General features: G+C 38.4%; 1 protein-coding gene across 7 annotated transcripts; it reads left to right on the plus strand.

Annotated features, from left to right (window-relative positions):
* The first annotated feature begins 931 nt into the window (after positions 1–931).
* GPR65 (G protein-coupled receptor 65) lies at positions 932–11,740 on the plus strand. Of its 7 annotated transcripts, none has more exons than XM_085580617.1 (4): positions 932–1,084; positions 2,759–2,854; positions 3,810–3,864; positions 5,774–11,740. In XM_085580617.1, exon 4 carries the CDS (start codon positions 5,901–5,903, stop codon positions 6,936–6,938), a length of 1,038 nt encoding a protein of 345 aa, XP_085436743.1. In that variant the 5' UTR covers positions 932–1,084; positions 2,759–2,854; positions 3,810–3,864; positions 5,774–5,900; the 3' UTR covers positions 6,939–11,740. The 7 variants fall into 7 exon arrangements, with proteins under 7 accessions (XP_085436743.1, XP_085436746.1, XP_085436747.1 ...); XM_085580620.1 differs by having other exon boundaries at positions 5,777–11,740; XM_085580618.1 differs by having other exon boundaries at positions 943–1,466.
* The last annotated feature ends 11,313 nt before the right edge of the window (positions 11,741–23,053 follow it).

Here is a 23,053-nt window from a genome sequence, read left to right on the forward strand (position 1 = left end):
CAATCAGATCAGTAAAAAACTGTGGATGAAAAAGACACACTGACTTAAAAAAAAGGAACCAAATCTCTCTATACAGTGGTTAAATATTATAGAGCAGCCTGCTATACTCAAGGAAGTCAGTATGCCCCTATTTTCAATGTGTTCTCTTTCATTTCTCCTTAGCATCTGAATCATCAAACCGGACAGTTTTGGTGTTACTCAACAGATGGATATTTCAAGTGAAATTGTACTCACTTTCTTAAAGCAGAATTGTATTGTTCCAAACAGAATTTAAGAAAAAAATGCAATAAATTATTCTGATCACAGAGGGGGAAGAGAACCATGCTCACGTAACAACTTTCCACTGGTCTAATTGAATAGAAATATCTGTTAAAAGAATCACTCCTCTGAAAACTGCATCCTACCTCAGAGTCAGTTTATATAAAAATACATAAATATATAACCTGTCGCAGTGCATGAAATGCTATTATCCTTTGTTAACTAGAACTATTCATGAGCTTCTCATAAATTCTGAAAATACCTAATTCTTTTTCCTCAGACTCCTAAAGTGATTGTAAAACGTTTTTAAGCTCTTCTCAGGTGGATTCCTATTTGATTCTGTGATCAGTTTGTAGGGAAAGGCAGGTGAGGTCCTTCAGTCAACAAAAACATGCACATTTTGAACTTACACAAGTAAATACAAATAAAACACAGCATTTAATTTCTGTGGATTGGTTCCTCTGCAGAATATAATGTCTCCTAGATAAGGGGTGTATAATACACTACGCTCATATAATCAGACAATATTTTAAATTAAAATTTTATAAAGTTTCTAAAACCATTCCTTTATCTACTGAGGTCGCGTCCATCCTTTGTTCATCTTTTTCTCATGAATAAGCTTAGATTAACAAGGAATTGGGGACAGAAAAAAAAAAAAGGGAAGTAAAACCAAGAGATGTGTGAACTGCTGCCTGTTTATCTAAAGAGCAGCTTCCTGTCTCCGTATCTGATGAAGCAGAAGCAGCCACTTTTCTCAGAAGCAGATACGGGTCACACTGCCAATGGCATAACGGGAACCGCTGCACGGGGACACGTGGCGGCCAAGGTAAACGCTCAGGAGCCAGGGACGGGTGTCAACATTCTGGGACAGGTTTCAGCCTTGCTCTCCCTGATGGGATGCTGACATCATACATCTGACAGAAGAGACACAAAAGGGGCTGGAAAAGATTGCTTTGGGAGAAATCCCAGCACAACCAAAACATGAGACTAAGGAAAAAGACATCAAAAGATTGAATTAGGAAAGGCATGCCTAGGATTACAAAAGAAAACTTGATTCGGTGTTTGTTATAGTGGCATTGCCATGATCAAAATACTGTTGATTACAAAAGGGGGGAATAATAGAGAAAAACTGTATTTGGGGGGAATTTTCAACATTCTAAGCTATCCCATCACTGCAAAATGTGCCTCAGGCCTCACAGAGGATTCTGGTAAGTCTTCTATTGGTGTTCTCCAGTATCTTCAGGCACTGTTGAGATATCCAGTGCTATTTATATGAATATGCAAAATGCTTAAAACTTAGCAGAAAAATAAGCTCTGGTTAAAATAGCTTCTTTGAATGCCATGTATCATGTGTGTGAAAATATACTGTACATCTTTCTGTATGCATAGGGGAAAACATGAGGCACTTAATGATATAGCAAAATAATACTTGCCTGCATGGCCCACATTCTAAAAAACATGTGGGTTTTTTTTCCTATTGGCTCGCATTAAATGAATGTTTATGCTCAAATTATACATTTAAGTTAAAAAGCCTGAGCTCTTTTAGACTTGTTTGAGTCTCTACAGAATCTCATGGACATGTGTGGGTGAAATTTAATGTTGTATGAGGAAAATTGCTGTTAATTGTAAGCAGAAAAAGGCCATGTTTCTGAAAGGCATATTTCAACTCTCCTAAACTGTGAAGTTTTTCAGAATTGAGTTGTAAGATTTGCTCCTGAGGTAAAAAGAATTAGCTGTGGAACATCCCCTGTACTTGAAGAGCTCAACTTGGCAATAGAACTTATTCTGAGAACACACAGCAATCTACTTTGTTGAAATTGCTTAAAGAGAAAAAGGAAAACAATCTATCTTTCCATCTTATGATTGATATACAGTATCATCAGAACAGCAGCTACTGTGCTAGCTCTTACAGCATTGTTCCTTTCTTCCCTTACAAAGTTTTTTACAGATAGAAGTATGGAATATCCTTTTGTATTTAAGCTTATGAAAATTTAACACTGTACTTTGCAACTTTCAAAATGTCATAAATGGAGAGACTACATAAAGCTCTCTGTGAACCTGAAGAAGATGCTGTAGAAATGTGTTGATACAAATCCAATGACTACTTTTCTCTAGAAAATCTCACAGAGTTCCTTTACAGACTTGTTTTCATACAGTACTTAAAGCATAACATTTGCTAGTCCATTTCTCTAAATTTTTTCTTACTGACTCTTCAGAATTCCTGTACAGTAGGTTTTCTGTAGCAAAATAACAGAGGCAGGAGCTATTGTAATAATTGAATAATGTATCTAAAATAAAGAATTACTGTTAAGAATTTTTTTTTTATTTGAAACATCTGATACCAAAACAAGTCTCTAAAATAAGTCACAAGTATGTGGAATTAGTCACAGTAGGTTTTGACCATGAAAATCAAACCATTAGACCATGTCATCAAACCAAAATTCCTTGATGGTTAAAAAAAATATATAATTGGGGAAAATAATCAAATATTGTTTTTTAGAATATCTGTAAGCCAGTACCATCCTCCTAGGCAAAGCCAGCAAGTGTGCTCAGTAGCAGAGAGAAAACCTGGGAATGCTTCAGATCATGCATTCAGGTAAGAAAAATCATCTTGCATTACAAAGTCCTAATTATGAAAAAAACAACTCAGCAAGAAAGTGTGATATGGACTACTTCCTCTGAAATAAGGCCCCAAGCAATTTGAGTAAAATGTGTTGTAGTTAGGGGAAAGTGGTGCTTTATGATTTTATATTTCTGTGCAAGAAACTGCAGCATGTATTGTGGTAGGCTTCATTTCCTGGCTCTTTGACACACTTAAGTATAGGTCATCAATACGTGCCAGAATGACACACTTCTCATTATTACCATCATTGAAAGCATGTCCTCATGTATGTACCATCAATGTGTCATCACAGTTTACCTGGGAATGCTGCACAGCCTCCAGGGCTGTGTTCATAGGAACTAAGGAACATACTGGTTAAGAAGAAAAAAAAGCAATGGGGTACAGTGACTTGTGAATATGAAGGACAGAAAAAACTCAGGTGACAGTTTGCATGTAGTCTCAATTGACTTCTTTGAATTTCATTTTTAGTGTCCCAGCCTGCCATTAGCAATTACACTTTCAGATATTAGTTAAGGCGGTTGGCAGAAGAGCAAATCAAAGTCTTGCCCAAAAGAATGCGTGTTTATTCAGATAAGAGCAATATAAGGACAAGTGTTTTATTTTATGATGTTCAGTAAGATAAACAGAGTGAAATTCTTAGAAACAATGAGCTAAAATGAAAAAACTGAAAAAACCCCAAGTGGTATGAGGAAATTGGCATGTTGGTCTAAGAGTAGAAACAAAATAAGCTGTTGTGGGTAGTAAGAGAAAAGTTGGGAGTTTACAAGGATGGTGAATCTGTAATACAAGAAGTTAACTAACAAAAGAGAAAGAGTTTATGTGGGAGGGAGAAGGAATTCCAATTTCTCAGTCACAAGACCAGGAAACGCTGCCTCATACACTTGCTGCATTACACATATGCTTCTGAAAGGTCATGTTTCCCTCTTAGACATGAAGAGACCTGTCACAGGAGAAGAGATGCTAAAGTGTGATTAGGAGAAGAGGTAGGTATTTTATCTTTGATTCATCTGGTCTGTCTGCATACATTTGATTTCTCTTTGGTGAGAAGCGTGTCACAAAACCCTTTGATCCAATTTCTAGAGCTAGATTTTTATTTTGTGATACTTATCTGTACTGATAAGCTTGCAATGGCTTATTTACAGTGTGGTTTTATGAAACCAAGCTGAAATGAAGACATCTTATGTTTATTTTAAATATAGACACTGCATTTTTTTTAAATTAGTCATCATGTTGACAAGGTTCCTCAATAGACCAAATTGCCATGTCCTTCTCAACAATTTTCCTTGGCTTTCAAGCTTGTGAGTGAGTTTAGCTCTAGCTGATAATTTAGGCAACTTGATCAAACAAGGCAGTGGCAGGTAAAATTGCGTATGTGCTTTCTGGGTAGTATTGTCATTGTTCCTTTTTTTAATGAATGATAATGAAAGGGGCTTTTTTTGTGGACAAGAGACCCATATAATGACCTCTCAGCACAGGCAATAAACTTGTTTGTTTTTTTCTGATGAACCCACAAACACATCAAACCTATAAAGGGCTGAATTTTCTTACCACATGGGAAAGTTTCTGCACACAAGATGTATTCTGCTTGAGTTCTTTCCCATGTGAGAACAGTTGTAGATGTGCTATCTAGCAACCTACTCATTCTTGAGCCTCTTCACCTCCTCTGCTACAGTCCAGGCTCAAAGCACAGATTAGCTTTGAGCTAAAATCACAGCAGTCTCTCAAGCAGTTAGCTATCACAGCAGTCTCTCAAGTAGTTACTAAATTTGTCAGTATAATTGGTCTGCAACCAATATTTTCCATTGTTGTATTTCCTGAATGTAACAATTCATTCTCTGGAGAAGGAAACTGCCGAGTGTCAGAGCTGTGATACTGACACTCAGCTGTCTCACACCTACAGCTGTACACCCTTTCTTGCCCTTTTTTCACCCTTTCTAAAGGTCAGCTCTTCTACATGTTACTAAGGTTCACACATGCAACACCTCCAGTCCAGCTGCTTTAGTCAGGGCTACCATTTTGCTGATATTTTCATGCTGAAGCTGTTGATAACCACAGTCCTGGAAGTGACTAAGAAAAGTTTAATTGCTAATGGCTTTATAAGCTCATGCACCACAGCTGCAATTTTTAGAGGAAAGAAGTGTTAATGAAAAACTCTGCTCAGTCTCCACCTCACATATTCGAAGGGACATCCCAGCAGATTGTCATGTGCATGCAGGAACCCAGCAGCCTGGCAAGTTTCACACGAGGATTTCTGGTACATGCAGTAACCCTTGCTGGACCAGCACAGTTGACAGCAAGTTCATGTGGGATCACATACAAAGGAGGAGAGAGGAAGCAGGGATGTGTGAGGATGCAAAGACAAGAGTGATTTGCAATACAGAAAGATACCAGACATATATTTTCCTCTTCTGAGCAGATCCCAACATCCAGCGATACCTGAATCCCTGTCTTTCTATCCTTCTCTCTCCATTGCCTTAGGGGGGAGGAGGCTGTTTGAAATAAAAAAATCTGCCATATTCATATTTCCAGAGCAGTGCTTACCATAATAATAGAAAATGCACATCTATTATTTTATCTGTGGTCTACTTTCTGATCTCCTTTAACTCTCCCGCAAGAGAGACCCAGGATTGCAGGACAGCACCCCACTCCTAGAAGAAGTGTCTTAACTACTCATCCTACTTCTGCTGTGGAAGCTTCCATCTAAGTGACCTTGACAGCCTTAGATTTTGGGTTCCTCTTCCTATGCATTCCTAACTCCAGGAGCATTAACATCCCCTGATCTCCTAAAACCAGTTCCTTACTTCTAGAAAAAAAAAAAAAAAAAAAAAAGACACACACCAAGAATCCTGTAAAAACAACAGAAATGTAATAGCTGACATTTTTCCTTTTTAGTAGCAGAAAGCTGGAATCTTATCAATCAGGTCCTGAAGAACTAACAGATGACAGCCCATCAGACTACAACAGGGGGTTTTATTGCACCCAGGCTGGAATTACCTCAAGGATACTTCTGGGGTGGACAATGAACAACAGCATTGAGTGCCATGATGATCACACCCTGGATAAGTATTTGTTTCCATTTGTGTACAGCACTGTGATGATGATCAGTATTCCCATCAACTGCATATCCCTCTATGCATCTTGCATTCAGGTGAGGAAAAAGAATGAGTTAGCAGTCTACATCTTTAGCCTGTCTCTGGCTGACCTTTTGTACTCTTTGATTCTGCCTCTGTGGATTGATTATGCCTGGCATGGAGATGACTGGAGGCTCTCTGCCTTGCTTTGTCAGATTTTTGCCTTCCTCATGTATATGAATTTCTATACCAGCACTGCGTTCCTTGCTTGCATCTCTCTTGACAGGTACCTGGCATTAGTTCACCCCTTGAAGCTCCAGTATTTGCGCACAAGAAGATTTTCAGTGATTGTCAGCATAATTGTTTGGCTTCTGGAAAGCATCTTTAATTCAGTCATATTGGTGTACAAAGAAGTATTCAATGATCCTTGCAATTTCACTAATCATACATTATGCTATGATAACTACCCCCTGGAAAGGTGGCAGGCGAACATAAATTTATTCCGGATATGCTCAGGGTACTTGGGCCCTTTGATAATCATTGTGTTTTGCTACCATAAAATCTACCAAGTAGTCAGGTATAACCAAGCCACAGTAGATGAAGAAAAGAAAAAAGTGAAGAAACTTATTGTGAGCATCACAGTTAGTTTCATTGTTTGCTTCACTCCTTATCATGTTATACTGCTTATCCGCAGCATCAAAGAGCCTTCCACCTCTGACCCACATCTTTTGCTGCTGATGTATAAGGTTTACAGAATCACACAGGCCTTAACTAGTTTGAATTGCATTGCGGATCCCATTCTGTACTGCTTTGTGAGTGACACTGCACGAACAGAGATAGTGAATTTGCTCAGGTGCTGCTTGTGCCTACAAAAGCGTGGGGAAGACCAAGTGAAAGGACATGCTCCGTGCAGCTCTGCTACAAAAAACACTGCACTGATCACCTACAGAAGTTCCTGTGAAACACAGACTGTGAAAATTTCCTGAATGACCACATGCAGAGAAAAACTGGATAACCTAAAAGGAAAAGAAAAAAAAATTGTGCTCCTAGGAACTTGTGTGCCTAGGAAATGCCCCAAAGTCAGAGATACCAGCCTAAGCTGGTAGCTTACTCCAGTAGCTGGAGCCAATAATAACTTACCATAGGGTCAATGAAATCAATGGAGTATCAACACATATCTTTAAATCACGTGTGGTATATAAATTAGTGACAACAAACAAATGCACAGTCAAAAAGGATGGCTGTGACATGCTGTGACAGAATTACTGAGGATCCCCCACATAACTGTCTCTTCTTGCAGCCAGCCTGCTGCAATATACTAAGCTGGAGGAAGGCTGAAGTTTTCTTTGTATGGATTAACAAAGGACCAGACAGAGGGAGTGTGGTAAATTTCACGGTTTTATTTATGCTGCTATGATGGTTCTTGTGTTTCATTAAAGACTCCAAATCTTCTTTAGCATACCCCTAAGATCACACACTTCTTAAAATTATTTACCTCCTATGTATGGGCACTTACCCACCCTTAAGCTTTTGTTTTCCTTGAAAAATATATGTTCTAATGTATAGCTGTATGTCTGCAGTTTCATTACATTACTGTATTGGGTTTCAGATAGTTGAAGATTCATTAAATTAAGTGCCTATAAAGAAGCAAGTTCTAGCCACCAGTGTTTTAATTTGGATGAAACTTTTCCTGATACATACAGGAGAGGAAGAGAAGGATAGAAAGGTGAGGTTTCACATCTCAACAGTGTAAAGGGCCATCCTTCAGAGTTGCTTGTTATGACTGAAATCTTGAGTGTGGTTCCATTTTCAGACTCAATAGAGTAAGGTTTGCATCCATTTACTTAACTGCACATGGAGGCCTCAGCTAAAGGCTCCAGAGCTCTCAGTCTGTCAGTTTTAAAAAAATTAAGCCAGCCAGCAATACTGGCAAAAAGCATGAATATACCAACAAACAGTAAGAATGGAAGCAAAAGAACGCACACAATTTTGAAAAAGTTGGTGTTAGCACAAATCAGAAGTGCAGCTGTTAATTCAGGTCCCTGTTCATATGCAGGCAGAAACAGCTGTCTGGCTCCCTGGTTCCTTGTCCCATCCAGACACCTGACCCTCTGAAAAGAGTACATTTTTTTCCTCTTCTCACAGCCTTTTTACCTTTGCTCAATTCCCAGGAAAATATTTGGTTATGGTGGTTTTTTTATTTCATAGGGAAAGAATTGTTCTTTCCATCAAAAAAAAAGAATCACCCTCTAGCAAATTTGTGTGCGGAAAGATTTTCACCAGAAGTTTTCAGCACCCTTTTAGGTCTGACATTATGTGTGGAGGATGTGCATAAAGTGGTCACAAGCAGGAAGATATTTCTTATGAGAGTGTACCTCTGTGTTTAAATAAAAAAATTCTCCATTGCAAAGAGAATTTCTGTTGTTTTCATGAGTTGCTGTGTGTGTCTGTACTTTCTGTTAATTTCACATTCTGAAATAAGACCTTGCCAGGCTGTGCAAGCTGGGCTTGTTCAGCCTGGAGAAGAGAACCTAATGGCAGCTTTGCAATCCTGTAGAGGGTATTGAGAAGATGGAGCCAAGCTCTTCACAAGAGCTCATAGCAGGAGTCATGTGTTTTAAGCCTGGTTGGACATTGGGGACCACAAGCCACTCACTCAACCCCCTTCTGTCTCTCCACAGACAGGTGGAGTGGAAAGGAGAATCAAAGTAAAAATTGTAGGTTTAGATTAAGAACAGTTTTATAATCAAAAATAAATTTAAAATGTAGTAATAATGGTCAATTTTAATAATAAGGGAAAAAACAAGTGATGCACAACACAATTTGTCACCACCCACTGACCAAAGTCAGACTCCACTTCCTGAAGCCAGAGCAGCCACCCTTCTGGGTAACTTTCCCCAGGTTATAAACTTGAGCAGGACATTCTATTGTGTGGAATATCCCTTTGGCCAGTTCAAGTCACCTGTCCCAGCTAAGCCCCCTCCCAGTTTCTTTTGCAAACCTCATGACTGGCAGAGCATGAGACAAGAAAAAAGTCCTTTACTTAGGATAAACATTTCACAAAACCAGAACACATCTGTGTGTTATCAATACCATTCTCATTCTGAATTCAAAACACAGCACTGTAACAGCTATTGAAAGGAACTTAACTCTGCCTGAGCTGAAAACGGGACAAGGGGGGACAAGAAATCATGTGGAAAACCTGAAGCAAGAAGGGTCAGAGTTGATATAAGGAAGAGTTTCTGAGCTATGATGAACTGATAAACAGTGGAGCAGGTTGCACCAAGATGTTCTTTGTGCCCCATCCTCAGCGGTTTCCAATACCCAACTCAACAAAGCTTGAGCAACATCTGACCTTGTAGCTGATCTTCCCTTTAGCAGAAGGCTCCATTTGAGATTCCCTGAACGCCCTTCAAACCACAATTGTTCTGTGATCTTGTGGGCAGTCACTATTCTGGCTGTTGCTTTCCTCTCTAGAAAATTACATTCCATTCCTTTTTGTTTCCATTTACTGAATTTTGTTTTGATGTGGGTTTGTGTTTCTGATTTGAGGGTCTTTTTTCCATAGTTCCTTCTTATATATTATGAAGGAAGAATTATGCAAGCAGCAGTGCAAGTTACTTAATCATGAATTTTTTCCACTGCTGACCTATGCATTTTGCAATAGAATGTGAACTTTCACTGTAGCATTGAAATGAAAGCAGAACCAAATTTCGTTGTGACTTCATGAAAAAAAGAACTCAGTGGTTCATTTTTAAATCTTTCACATGCCATAAAGTTTGGAAAGTTAATTATATTTTGGCTTTTAATTTAAAGAATTTAAGAATTAATTTAAAGAATAATGAAAACTGAAGCTAACCAACAAAATCAAGTCAAATTAAACCTATGTGTCAGGGAGTAGTGAGAACTGGCAGCTCCACAAGGGGCAGTGAGCCAGGAGCTGAGGGTGACAGCCAGGCAGACTGGGCAGCATCGTCACCGACAAGCCACATTCCCATGGCACCTAGCAAGGCAGAAGAGCAGGCCAGCTGCTCTCTGATCACCAGACAAATTTCTGGTGACAAGGCAGGCCAGGGGTCAAGCTGGGAAGCCAAGTAATGAAGGCAAGGTTGGGATCAGCAAGGTGCAAGGCTGGACATGGCAGCACCATGTCAGCATTGGCCTGGGCACAGGCAGTTAATTCCTAATGTACTAGGAGAAGACTGTTGGTAAAGAACACAGACTCTGTTGGTAAGTGACTCTGAGCTTCTGCAAAAAGCTTAATTTACATAAAATTTCACCTGAAATTTTCTATTCTTTAATAATCCACCAATGCTCATGAAAGCCCTACCATGGACCAGCTTACATGGGTATCTGTGGATGTTTTTCGTAGCATCATTTCCTGTGGTACCTCCCTGCATTGCTGGAGATTCACTTCAAGATAAAGGAAAACCATGACCCTAACTGGGCCACAGACTGGGCTTCATGAAAAAGCTCAGAAAATCCAGGGTCCTATCCTTTGTGATGATCAAATATAAGTATCTAATTCCTTAGATTGCTCAAAAATGCTTCTGCCTCAGACAGCAGCTCCTGGTGGTTCCCAAGCCCTGCGAGATGGCAGCTGCCCCGCCCAAGGCTAGGAACTCCTCTGCAGCTGCAGGGTCCCCAGCGAGGCTGATCTAGGGCACCAGCTGATAAGTGATGCTCTAGTACTGATAAGGGGAAAGAGCAAAACACATTGTGCATGTGTTTTTCATGAATTTTTTTCTTTTATTGCTGCACCACAATGGCTGTGTTACTAACAAATTGCTAGCCTAAGCTGATACAGAGAAGTTTTGGCTATTCAGCTATAAATTAAAGGTAACCAAGCTATTTCACCTAAATCCTTTAATACCTTAGAAAGAGGTAAAGTATGTTCTGGACTGGTACTTTCCAGTCCAGGCCACTCTATAATTCTATGATGATTCTTCAGATCATTTAGATATGGCACATTGCCATTCAAATGACTTACTGAAGTTCACTTAATATAAACAATGATTTGCACAAGCTTTTCATGAGAGATGGTCCTAATATCCTTAAATTTTGCTTTATTTCATACCTGCTGCAGCTTTATTTTGATTTCTTGCAGAATTTTGGCCTTACCTGCCATATCTCCCTTTAAAAAAAAAAAAATCTTCTTTCCTTTTAACAACAAGGGAGCAAAGGAATGGCTGTTTTTCTGTCCCCACATGAAGAGCTACACTCAGGAACAATCTTATTTCAAATTTCTAGCATTTTAGCACAGAGTTTTTTGCTTCTCAATCCTAGTCATATCTCAGGCATATATTGAATGACTGGAGAGATTGTCACCACAGTTTCCTTCATCTGATATCTGGTACCTTATCAGATGTCCTAACAAGTACTAAATCCAGAAAGCTACAGTCTAAAGGAGAGATAGGCACACTGTGTTCTGTTTCACATACTTAATTATATGAGTGAGGAAACACTGTGAGGAAAATGCTGTTGATCCTGTAAATCAGGAATTCCTTAGACTCACATCCTTAGGCTCACATCCTTAAATGAAATGCACTGGTGAGACTGAGGTGAGTATCCTAATTTGAGGTACCAGGTCTGAACAGGTGGTCTGGCTAATGACAATTCATCTGCTTAGTTATCATTCCACCACAGGTACCCAAAGTCTCTTAAACAAAAAGGTAGTTCTTAGTGGGCAAAAGGAACTCTCAACTCTGCCCAATACCTACCAAGTGATTCCTGAGATTCACGGTGTACTCAGAAAGAGAACATAAACACATGGCTTCACTGTCTGTGATTGCACAAGTAAAAAAAAAAAAAAAAAAGTCAAAATATTGAGGACTGCTAATGTATTCATGGTAACCCCATGCAAACATGTGAGCTCTCCTTCCTGGCATGCAGACAACCAGCACATGTCACTGTCTGGCAGCTCCATGTATGTGAACCTAATACAGGTTCTGTGGAGCACAACCTAGGAAAAAGCTTCATCCTGGAATGTTGTACAGGGAAATAATGCTGCAGTCACATTTGCTACAGAGTTTGTGCCAGAAATGTGTGAAATACAAGATATAATTTCTTGGACACCTGCTCTGATGTGATCAGTGCCAGTCTTCCTTCCCCATCTGATGGCTGTTGGCTACCAGTGCAGGGTCTAAACCCTGTTCAGGTATGACTCAGACCTCATAACATAACAGAAGGAGAAAGATACTTCAGTGTATTGTGAAGGGTGCTGTGTATTGCCTGTGACTCCTCATTTAACTTTGCATTGAATTTTGCAGCTGTGAAAATTCCCCATGCTCTAAGAAGACCATTTCATCATGAAGACCATTTCATCAGTTCAAAGTTAGAGAATTATTTACTTCTGTGGAAAGCAGGAAATAAATGTAGGCAGTAGCATTTAGCAGTTTAAAATTAGACCTGTTTAGAGAGGTAAAAAAAATCCTGAAGGTTTTTTTTTGATCCATAGTACACTGCCTAGTACACTGCTAGTAGATTCAAATTCTGATTTTATATAAGCCTGACATACGCAGTTTCAAAAAGATCTAGAAATATTCATCAGCAGTAAGCACCATAACTGTATTTCTGCCAAGGCAAGTCAAAGAAAGTAACTTTATCTGAGGGGAAAAAACTGTGAGACAGTTCTTCCTATCTCACTGTTGTTTATACTCACAATTTCTTCAGAATTCTTTCATGTGGTTGCCTGAAAGTCACAGCCTTTGTATTTGGAGGTTCATGTGTATTTTCCCTTACTTCTTCTGGTGTTTTATGTTCATAACTGTACAGTCTTCACAATGTTAATTTTAAAAGACCAAATGTAGGACAGGAAAAAATAATATAAAATATAATATATTTAACTGTAATTGATTTTTAAATAAAATCTTAAGAGTGACTTGCTATGCATTTTTTTAAACCTTAATAGTCAGTTTATTTCCTCAATGTAACAGGAAAGAATTTATATATGGTGCATCATAGTGAAAATAATAGAAAAGTGTCTTGATCATTTAGATCGAGCAAAAGAAACCTGCAAAATGGATTTAGCTAAGGAACCTTTCAAAACCTTGCTAACATGGTACATATGGTTTTCTCTTTTCTTTGTTGCCCATTCACTTCCATTCATTACAGGCATGCTAAAAGTGAAACCACTTCTGGATACTTCATTGGGTTTTAGCCAGTAATGCAGTTTGTTTATTTTTAGCAATTCATTCAGAGAAACAAAGAGCAAGAACTTGGAGACCTTTTGCAGCGCTACCTGTGCAGGAGGCATAAGACACCCAACACAGGCATTAAAATCGGCTCTTCACTCAAGATTTCTGTAAATATATTCTGAAGACAATAATTAAGAACCTTAATGATTGCAGTGAGAGGTGGTAGGAATATCTGTGCTTGGATACATATTATTTTATAGAAAATGCCTGTTCCTGTCACTTCAGCAAATATATTTTTCCTTAAATTCTCGGGGATTTTTCTTGCAAAATATTGTTTATCATTATCACTCAAACTTAAATGCAGTGGAATAATAGGATTACCTATTTACAAGAGCCTTGTGTAAAATGAGTGAGCTGAGAGACTGTCCTCACTAGGTGGCGATTTTAGTCTGTTTAGGCAGGCTTTATGGAAAAGCATAAAAACGTTCCTTGTTTAAAGCTGTGTCTCTTAAGCAGAAGAAAAGGAAGTTTCGGAACACTGTGCCCCGAATTCCCGTGAGGCTGCAGTGAGCCACCCATGGTCCTTTCAACCTCTGCCTTGAGCTCCAGCAAGCTGTCAGGCTGTCAGTCATAGACCCACAGTAAAATCAAACAGCCCAACAGGGAGCCTTGAGAGCTCTCTACAGCAGTACACCACGAGCACTCATTTTTCTAACTCAGACATGTGTAAACATATATATATATATAACATATATATACACATTATATTTAACAATGAAAAACGTTCAGTGTTATGCTGTGCAAGTCCATCCAATATGAAGCCTTAGGTTTCTCTTCTTCCTTTTTCTTCTACCTCCATTTCACTAGTCCTTATGTTGATTTGCTTCTTTTTTCTTTTTCCAGAGCTCATTCTTCTATATTGCTCCACCCTGATCCATTATATGTCCTGAAGAATATTTATTTTTAAAATCTCTGTTCAACTCCTCAAATCTTTATTACTAATACAAGCAACCCTGAGCCATGGCATAGCACGTGGAACTGTCATGTTGTTGGGGAAGGGAAAAAAAGCTCACTAGGTATCAGTATTTTGGCTAGGTCAGAAAGGACATATTTACCACAATGGCAGCCAAAAGCAGAATTCAAGAGAATTTTCTTACAGCTTAAATGAACTCCAGGGCCAACCACCATGAAGTTTCATATGAATGTGATAGCAAAATAAACAGATGTCCTGCAACCCAAGTTTCTTGTTACTGCACTCTTCTGTGCTTTTCCCCCTTTTTATCCCCTTATATTTGGGCTATTTTTGCCCCTGTTAGTTACTTCTCTGAAGGGCTCTCTAATATGCAACTAAGTAACTTATAAATTGCAGTTTTAAAATTAAAAGTTGTTTACTAGAATAAATCTCCTATCTTTACCTTAGAATACTATGAGGATGATGTAAATTCATTCTGAATTTCAAAATATATTACAGACAGATAAATCAGCTTGATCAGAAAAGAGAAGAAGAATCTTGCTGAGCTCTTACATAATATTAATAATTACATGTGAAGAAATATAGAACAACTGTAGAATGCTATGTTGGGCAGGAATAACGACTACTTATTTAAACAAGATGATTTTTCCTCTTGCAGGGGAAAAAAGACATTTTCTCCATATTCTCAGATATGACTGGCAATGAGAAAAGTATTACATGTCCTTATTTGCTTTGAAATGTTTTGTAGATATAGAAGCATCGCAATGAGATGCTCAAATAACTATATGAGTTACACCCATTAAATGGTCTCTAGCTATTCATCATGGAGTTTCATACAAGACACAAAAAAAACCTTTCCATTCTTTCATTTTGCAGCCTTGGAATAGTTATGATGTGCAGAGCTGAATGCAAGGAGGATTCCTGCTCTCACCTTAATCAGTATTGACTCTGTTGTGGTCTGTAGTTGTCAACAATGCCAACAATGCTCATCCACAACAAAAACAGAACTTATCAATAATGTCAGGAGGACCAGTGGTATGTTCAGATGCTGGGAATATGAATCTTTGTCAAGGAAACATGATTTAATCTTCAGGCTCTGTTACTTCAAATGTTGAAGTGTTGGAAACACTTTTTTTTTTTTATCTCAGAATATGTTTTGGTAATGTTCTGAACAGCACCAACCAACATTATTACTTACTATTGTTATTAGTATTATTTTTAAAATAATCATAGTAGTAATAATAGTAATTATTATTTCCCACTTACAAAATCTTTTTTTCAAGAATAAATGGTTGTGCAATTTACCATAAGAATAACACATCCCAATAACTCTCACTCTATGCCATTCAAGACAGAACAAGAAAATTTGTGCCCAAAAGCTTTATCAATAAGGAAGGTATCTGAAACATTTGTTTCTGTGGGAGCATGATCATATGAAACAGATACTAAAGGAACAGAGAGCCCTGATACTGTGCTGTGTCTGCTAGCTAGAGTCGCTTTGCCCACGCTCTTCCCTCTCCTGCCATTCTGCCATCCTGGGATGTTGTTTTGCTCTTTTCTTGTGTTGGGCATCTCTTCTCCTTGGGGGTGCAGTGCATGCAGTCAGCAGGGGAGCAGCATGTGTGCAGGTATACACATGCAAGACATATGCATATACACAAGACATCTAAGACTGCTGGAAAATGGCTTTGCAGAGAATCACTGTAGCCAAGAAAATCCCCTTCCCTGAATTATGGGAAGACATGATCCTATATTGCATGGCCACTCCTACCTAACCAGTATTATGTCATCTTAAACACACATCACTAGCACACTCCCTATTTCCTAAAAGCAGAGATATAGTAGCTGTTATTCTCCAAATACACTTTTTTTTTTCCCTTTATTAACTACTAGCAAACTGCTACTACCAAGAGTATTTGCCTTACCAGTGACTGTGCCAGACTGTGAAAAAAGGCAATGGCTGAGCTGGTCAGCCACCACACCTGGATATAAATCTCCCACAGCAAAGGTATAAATAAGATCAGAGACTGAATACAGTGCAGCTCAGAGTCTGAATACAAGTGCAGCAAGTAGTCCAATTACATACGTGTTATATATATCATGCACATATCAAGTGTTATAAAAAACTGATGCCAAGTAGACAATACAGAGCTCTAAAAATAACTTCTCTGTCCTGAGATAATTGTATTTCTTCCTCACTGTCAGCTATTTGTGGAAAAGTATTAAATTTCATATGAGGTGCTAAACCACAAAGATTCCTATAAAGAGGATATTAAAGAAGTCATCATCTCAGCCCAGAAGGGAAGAACAACCTTGCCTCCAAGGTGGCTCTCATTTTTCTATCTATTGCACTTGAGAATTTACATAAAATATGTAGCTAGTAAAAATTACATATACGTGCTGACTTTTAACTATAGCGTGCACTATTTCAATAAATTAATTTAGCTAAGTGTAAAAATAAAATTGTTTCCCTGAGTATGGCAACAGTTCCAGGAAGCACTTGTGGCAAGGTATATAACTTATTTCTCTTTCTCACAATTTTGTCTAACCTTTTTAATGTTTTTTTCAAGCAGCAACTTTCTTTCCAAAATCAATATGGGTGTACAAAAGATATAAGCTAGCTCCTGTCAGATTGTGGAGAAAGATTCCTGGTGAGTTTGTGAGCTCTGGGCTATGCAAATGAGTAGCACGTGATATTAAAAATGGAAAGTTCAAATTTTAAATAGAAATATTAAAATATTTAAACAGTGTGATTAATTTTTCCATAACAGTGTCATTGCTAAACATTTCATTTGGTTAGGCTGCTTTTATGGAGCATCACAAGTATTAATATATTGTTTGAAAACACTGTATTGCAAGTGAAACTAGAATCTCTAACATTACCAAGAGCTGCCTTCTTCAATCAGATTGTGGCATTGCTGTGCTTATCACCATTTCAGGAGACGGTGTGCTACAGTGCACTCTGCTGTCAATGTGCTTGTCACCTGGCAGTCATTGAGTAGTAGCTGTGGCATCTGGGGAGCCCTGTCAGTCAATGCAGAACACGCACAGACACTCTCAGCAGTCACACCTGAACATGTTATGCGGTTTCTCACCCTGGCATTCTATTCTGAAAGCGAAATACTGCCCTTGGCTATTGCTGTGCAGCTGCTGAGGCAGTGCTCTCTCTGGGATGAGCAGCACTGTGAGCACGCCTGCCTCCTCAGCGGAATTATTTTGGTATCTGCTGGTGGTTGCTACGAGTGCACATTGCAGGCTGCTCCTGCTGGCAAGAAATTAGCCCCAGTGCTCTGTCCCAGTGTAAACCAGTGCGTGAGACATGAGCCACACCCAGATCCATCTGCTCAGATCCATCTTCCCATCTGCCACCACGCTCTATGCTTTCCATAGGACATGGCCTCAGAATTGTGAATCATCCTCTCTAGGCTCTCGATATCTTACTGTAACAGATGGCCATGACATATATTCCATAATAACCATTCTGGATATAGCTGCCCTTTGTTATATTAATGAGAAAAGAGCCAAGTAGCTGGCATTACTAAATTACTGACCTTTCAGGTAAAAAAGGCTGAGGTCCAAGTCTGCATTAGTAACCCCAGAGAAGGCTCACCTGTGAAATAATACATTTCTTCTTGGTTTGGCTGGAAATCCATACATGAGGTATAGTCCAAATCTTTGTTAGTCCCACTAATTATGGCAGAGAAATTCCTAGAAATAATTAATGCTGTCTTATGAGCAGCATTAAGGCCAAATAAATGTAACATTCAACACTTAGGACATTTTGTCAATACATCAGTAAAGAGAAATATTTATTAGGAGTGAAGCACAGATGAGTCTACAATAGGAGAGAAGCATATCTCTGCTGGTTGTTTTGCATGATAAAATGCTATGTGCATGCCAACTTTTAAAAGATGTGAACTGTTTTCTGCTGCACAGTCTAAATTACACAAAAGAGGATCCAGGGACTAGAAAAATGTATTGCATGTCTCAAGGATTCAAGATATTTGATCACTCGAGAAGAAAGCTGAGGAGTAATTTGATCACTTTCTTACCTATTTAGACATCGAAAAGGCATGTGTAACAGGAGGAGCTTATCTGCCTGGCTACCCAGAAAGGATCACAGGTCCAAGTGGCTTAGGAGGTGCAGTTTGACATATGGAAAAGGCCATTTCCATACAACAGTGGTCTTTAAACATTGTTAAGCTCCAAGGCAGCAGCACTGTCACTTGGAGTCTCTAAAATGAGGAAAGATGGTTTCAAAAAACCTATAATCCATTTTTTTTCCCATAAATATTCTGCATTTAAAGATGCAGGCTAGATAAGCAGGTAGACTGTGATGACCCATGAGTGATTGAATCCTTGCCACTTATCCTGAATGCAAGCAGAGATTTCCTACAGTGGCTGAAGGAGCTGCAGCTGCCTCACCTCCTGCACAGCTACACAGGAGTGTGCTTTACCCATTCTGTGTGACACAAAGGGGGGGACAGACTGTGCCTTGGAGTTTCATTCTGCTGCTCCCTCAATATCTCAGCTACAGCCACTAGTGCTGAAATCAGTAACTCAATACTGAGGACAATGACAAAAATACAACAGAGCATGATGCTCAGTGTGTGATTTGAAACAGGATTTATGATAGGAGCTAGTTGGAGAAACATTCTTTTAAGAGATGTGGGGTCTTTTTTTTTTTTTTTTTTTTTTTTTTTTTTTTTTTTTTTGGTAGACACATTATAGGCTAGCATACAGAATTGCTAAGGCTTTTCAGAATCAAAGAGCACAGAGGGATCTTCAGGCCTCTCACTATAAAAATCTCTGTTTTCATTTGTCCAGCAGCAGTGTCAGGGACTGGTTCCCACTGGGCTATCAGTTTTTTTCTTAGACTTATTGTTTCCACTGGATGTGCAGGATGGGGTATGGGGTGTGGGATATTCAGATAGGCACCAGAATACAGCAAATGGTTTCCAGTTCTGTTGAGGATAAACATTTCTTCAGCTACTTTGTAGATCTCTTCATTGGTGATGGGACTTTTTTAATCAACACCTCAAAACTTCCAAAGGAAACAGTTACTTTATAAATGCCATTGGTCGGTCATTTGACACTTTAGTGGTGAGAGTGACAAAGCCAGGGTGCAGCACATGATTTTTGAAGACAGTTGCCCATCTAACTTCAGAGGATGGGAGGGCATTGCTAAATGAGTATCTTCCCTGACTTATGTATACTGATGGCATCTCCATAAGAGTCTACTGTCCCTTGCTTCCAGGCAAATACAAATCCAACTTGCTCTTAATATTGAAAACCAGGAATAAAATGTTCTTTTGTGCTGTGGTTATGGTAAAACTTAAAGTCAATTACTTTATTATTCTTAATAAAAGACAGAATTCATTTTCATAATTTAACAGGTTTTATATAAATGTTTTATTTTGTTTCCAGTAATCTTTTATTTGCACTCAAATCCACAGTGGCTAATTAAGATTTATAAGCAAATCCAAAAATTAGACAAATTCAGCAGAATTAACTGATATAACAACCATAATGCATATTATTATAATATAGCTTTCTACTCATGAATATCCCTTAGAATGTGTAATTCCAGGCTATAAAAAAAGTGCTTTCCCTGCATTTAAGATTTGTACTAATGGCTCTAAGCACAGTATCATCATTAATAACAATAAGGCTCTTTCACCTTTAAAAATCTATTTTTCTCCTACATTGCTGAAGGAAGGGCTCTGAATCCCCCTGTGATTTGCTGTGGATGGCCATTAGCACATAAAGCAAATGCAGTGCACAACTTCTGGCTGAGGCCTCAGAGGAAGTCTGCCCTGTGGTAGGAAGCAGCTACCCAGGGACCTCCTTTGTTGTGAGGTTGCTCTTGGTGCCACCCTGGCACAGACAGTGCACCTTTTTTAAAGATACTTCAACACCATATAGGAAAAGGGCATATGCTGGCAAGAAAACATTTCTTCTTACATTAATGTTGTTGATTGCTATGACTGATATACTAAAGGAAAAAACCTGGTTTTGCCACTATTCCCACTGCATGCCATTTCCATTCTGTAAGTGCATTGCACTTTTGCAGGAGATAATTGATCCTCAGATTGTTTCTAGGGAATCACTTTTAAAGTTTCTCTGGAAACAGCACCATTATGATTGATTAATTTATTTAAATACCATGAGACACCTAATATTTCAACTTAAAAATTCCTCCCTCAACCTGCATTTTCCCATTCTTCTTGGAAAAAGTGATGAAATACCTTTTGATAGAAATTATGTAGTTTCATACACATATGCATGCACCCATCCAAGATTTGGCTCAAGATCATAATTGGTTAAACTATGTCAGACATTAAAGAAATATAAAAGCCAGTTTCAGACTTGCTGTAGTGAGATGCAAATCCAGATCCTGTTTATTCATTATCTGACTTTTTCTTGAATAGGACAAGGTTTAGTACTGGCTTTTTGCAGGAATAATTTCCAGATATCCCACTAAAGGAAAAGTGAGTAAAGATAAGAAGAAGTCAGTTTATAATTGTGATTTGGAGTCCAGAAAAGTATTAGCTCAAAAGTGTGTGTTCTAAGAGAGTTGATGGTAAAGGCACCCTGATAGCACCTGAGAAATTCAGCTGTGGTTTGAAGACAAATCTCATAGCAATAAACATTACAAGACACTGTTACGAGTTTAAAAAGGAACTTCAGTCTAAAAAAAATCATTTCTACTTCTGTGCATCCACCTTGGCAAACATGAGCCAAATTCAGCTTTTTTGTTCTATAGAGTTCAATATGAACAGATCAAAATCCTCTATGAAAAACCATCAAACTATCACTTATTACACAAATCTTACGTGCTACTGTCAGTCAAGTGGGACTCTTGGGAATGGTGCTGTGCAGGGCCAGGAGCTGGACTCAGTGATCTTCTAGGTCCCTTCCAGCTCAGCTTATCCCATGATTCTGTGATTCTGTGACATACTAAGAGTTCAAAACTGGAAAGGCTGAGTACCAGAGTCATTTGGGGTCCCTCATTCATGATCCATATTAAGAAATTTGATCCACAGCTCGGATAGACAGACTTGCCCTAATGCTCTCCAGCAATGGCAGAGTGGACACCACCCCCTCCCTGCCTGGGCTCAATTCTGCTGTAACCTCTGCAGCTGCTCAGCTGTGTCCCAGGATCTTCATAAAAGCAATTAATTGGTGATGTGGTTATGGGTCTGTTGCAAAGTTTGTATAAAATCTGTAAACAAAATCAAAGCTGGCTATTCTGAAAAGGAAATAATTGCCAGATTGCATTAGGAAACAGATTGTTATAATTAATTCACTTGGATGACACTTCAATCTCTATAAGCATGTCACAAAGACTCTTCATTCAGGAACACAGATGTGATTGTGTCTTTCAATTCTTTATCTATTCTACCATAATTGAGCATGAATAATGTGCACTAAAAGCCAATGTCACCCAAATTAATGCCATTAAGAAGGAACAAACATCTATCTGTTAGTTGAACTGTTGCTGAACCTGCAGGCTAATGTGATTCTTGTCACTAAACATACCATCAGCATTGTATAATGACATGTAAATGAATAAGAATTGTTCTGAATGAAGATGAAATGGTTTAAGAAACAGGAAGCAAAAAAAATTGCACTACATATCAAAATATTAAAATATACTAGAAAGTTCTTCTATTTCTGGTGGTGGTTGTCAGCCAGATCTTTTTGCAATTCACTTCAGGTGAATCTGCTAGTGGCTGTCCATGTGCCTCTCTCCTTTTTCCCTTCTTTTTCTGCTTAGAGAAGCAATTCTCACCTGTAATTTAACAAAATAGATATACTTATGTTTTGATAATTAGATAATAATGCCTACTTAGATGAACAAGACTAGCTTAAATATGATAGACTTGGCCAAATCAAATATTTACATTTTTATGTAAACAGAAGAAAATAATAGAAACTAGCAAGACTTCCTGTTCTGCCTGTCCTCCTTGCCTGAAATATGTTTTTAAAGGCTCCAAAATGCTCCACAGAATGAATTCATCATTTCCACTATGAAGAAAGAGAAAGTTAGGACACACTGTTCACTTCATGTAAAGTTAATATGGTCAATCATTCCTTTCAATCATTTTGTTCAAGCATCATAAGGTTTAATGCCCAACTCTGAGCCCCATACACAGGGCTCACATTGGCTTTTAATCTCAAGTGAATGTTGTACATATACCCTTTCGTGTTCACACATAATGTATATTTATACTTCATTTTCTTTCTCTGCCTTGTGTGCATACAGATAACACTTAGGATTGGCCATAAAACTACAATTTCAACATGAGAAACATTTTGGATTTTTGATTACATATTGAAATGTAAAGTTACAGTAAAGTGACTGTATAACCTAGACAACAAAAAGAGCTATCAAAAATACTTCCAAACCCCCTTATGCCTTTACTACTTATTATGCTATTATATTATACTACTATTTATGCTAATGGCTCAGAAGACACTGTTAGCTCTTATGCTTGTAGCTCTTTTCTGAAAATCTAATTATTTCACTTTCAAACAGCATTCAAGTAAATTATTGGAGATGCCCTTTGCCACTTAGTGCATAGCCAATTACCAAATGCCATTAGTTTCAAATACAATGAAATGTTTTGTTACCACAAGGTTAAAGAGAAAACCTATTTGGATTGAATGAAAGGGCATAAAATGTCACACACAGAAACAGAAAGACAGATTGAAGAGTTACAGCAGGAGTCGGAGGTCCAAGGCATAGATGAGCTGGTTTCCCCAGCATGGTTGCTGGCCGTGAATGAAATGGGATATTCACCTGAGATTCAGGAGGCTCTGCACAGTAAAGGATATTGAATTAGATGCTGAATGCTTTGTGCAGCCTCCTGTGAGGAAGACAAAAGGATTTTTCTTGTATGTGACATTGTGTTAAAAATATGTAATAGAAAAAACTTTTAGTTGAAAGAGTTGTGCTGTGTCAGGTTAATCTTTCTGTATTTTAACA

This window comes from Lonchura striata, chromosome 5, assembly GCF_050655825.1.
Source record: "Lonchura striata isolate lonStrDom1 chromosome 5, ASM5065582v1, whole genome shotgun sequence".
In the NCBI taxonomy this organism is placed as follows: Eukaryota; Metazoa; Chordata; class Aves; order Passeriformes; family Estrildidae; genus Lonchura; species Lonchura striata.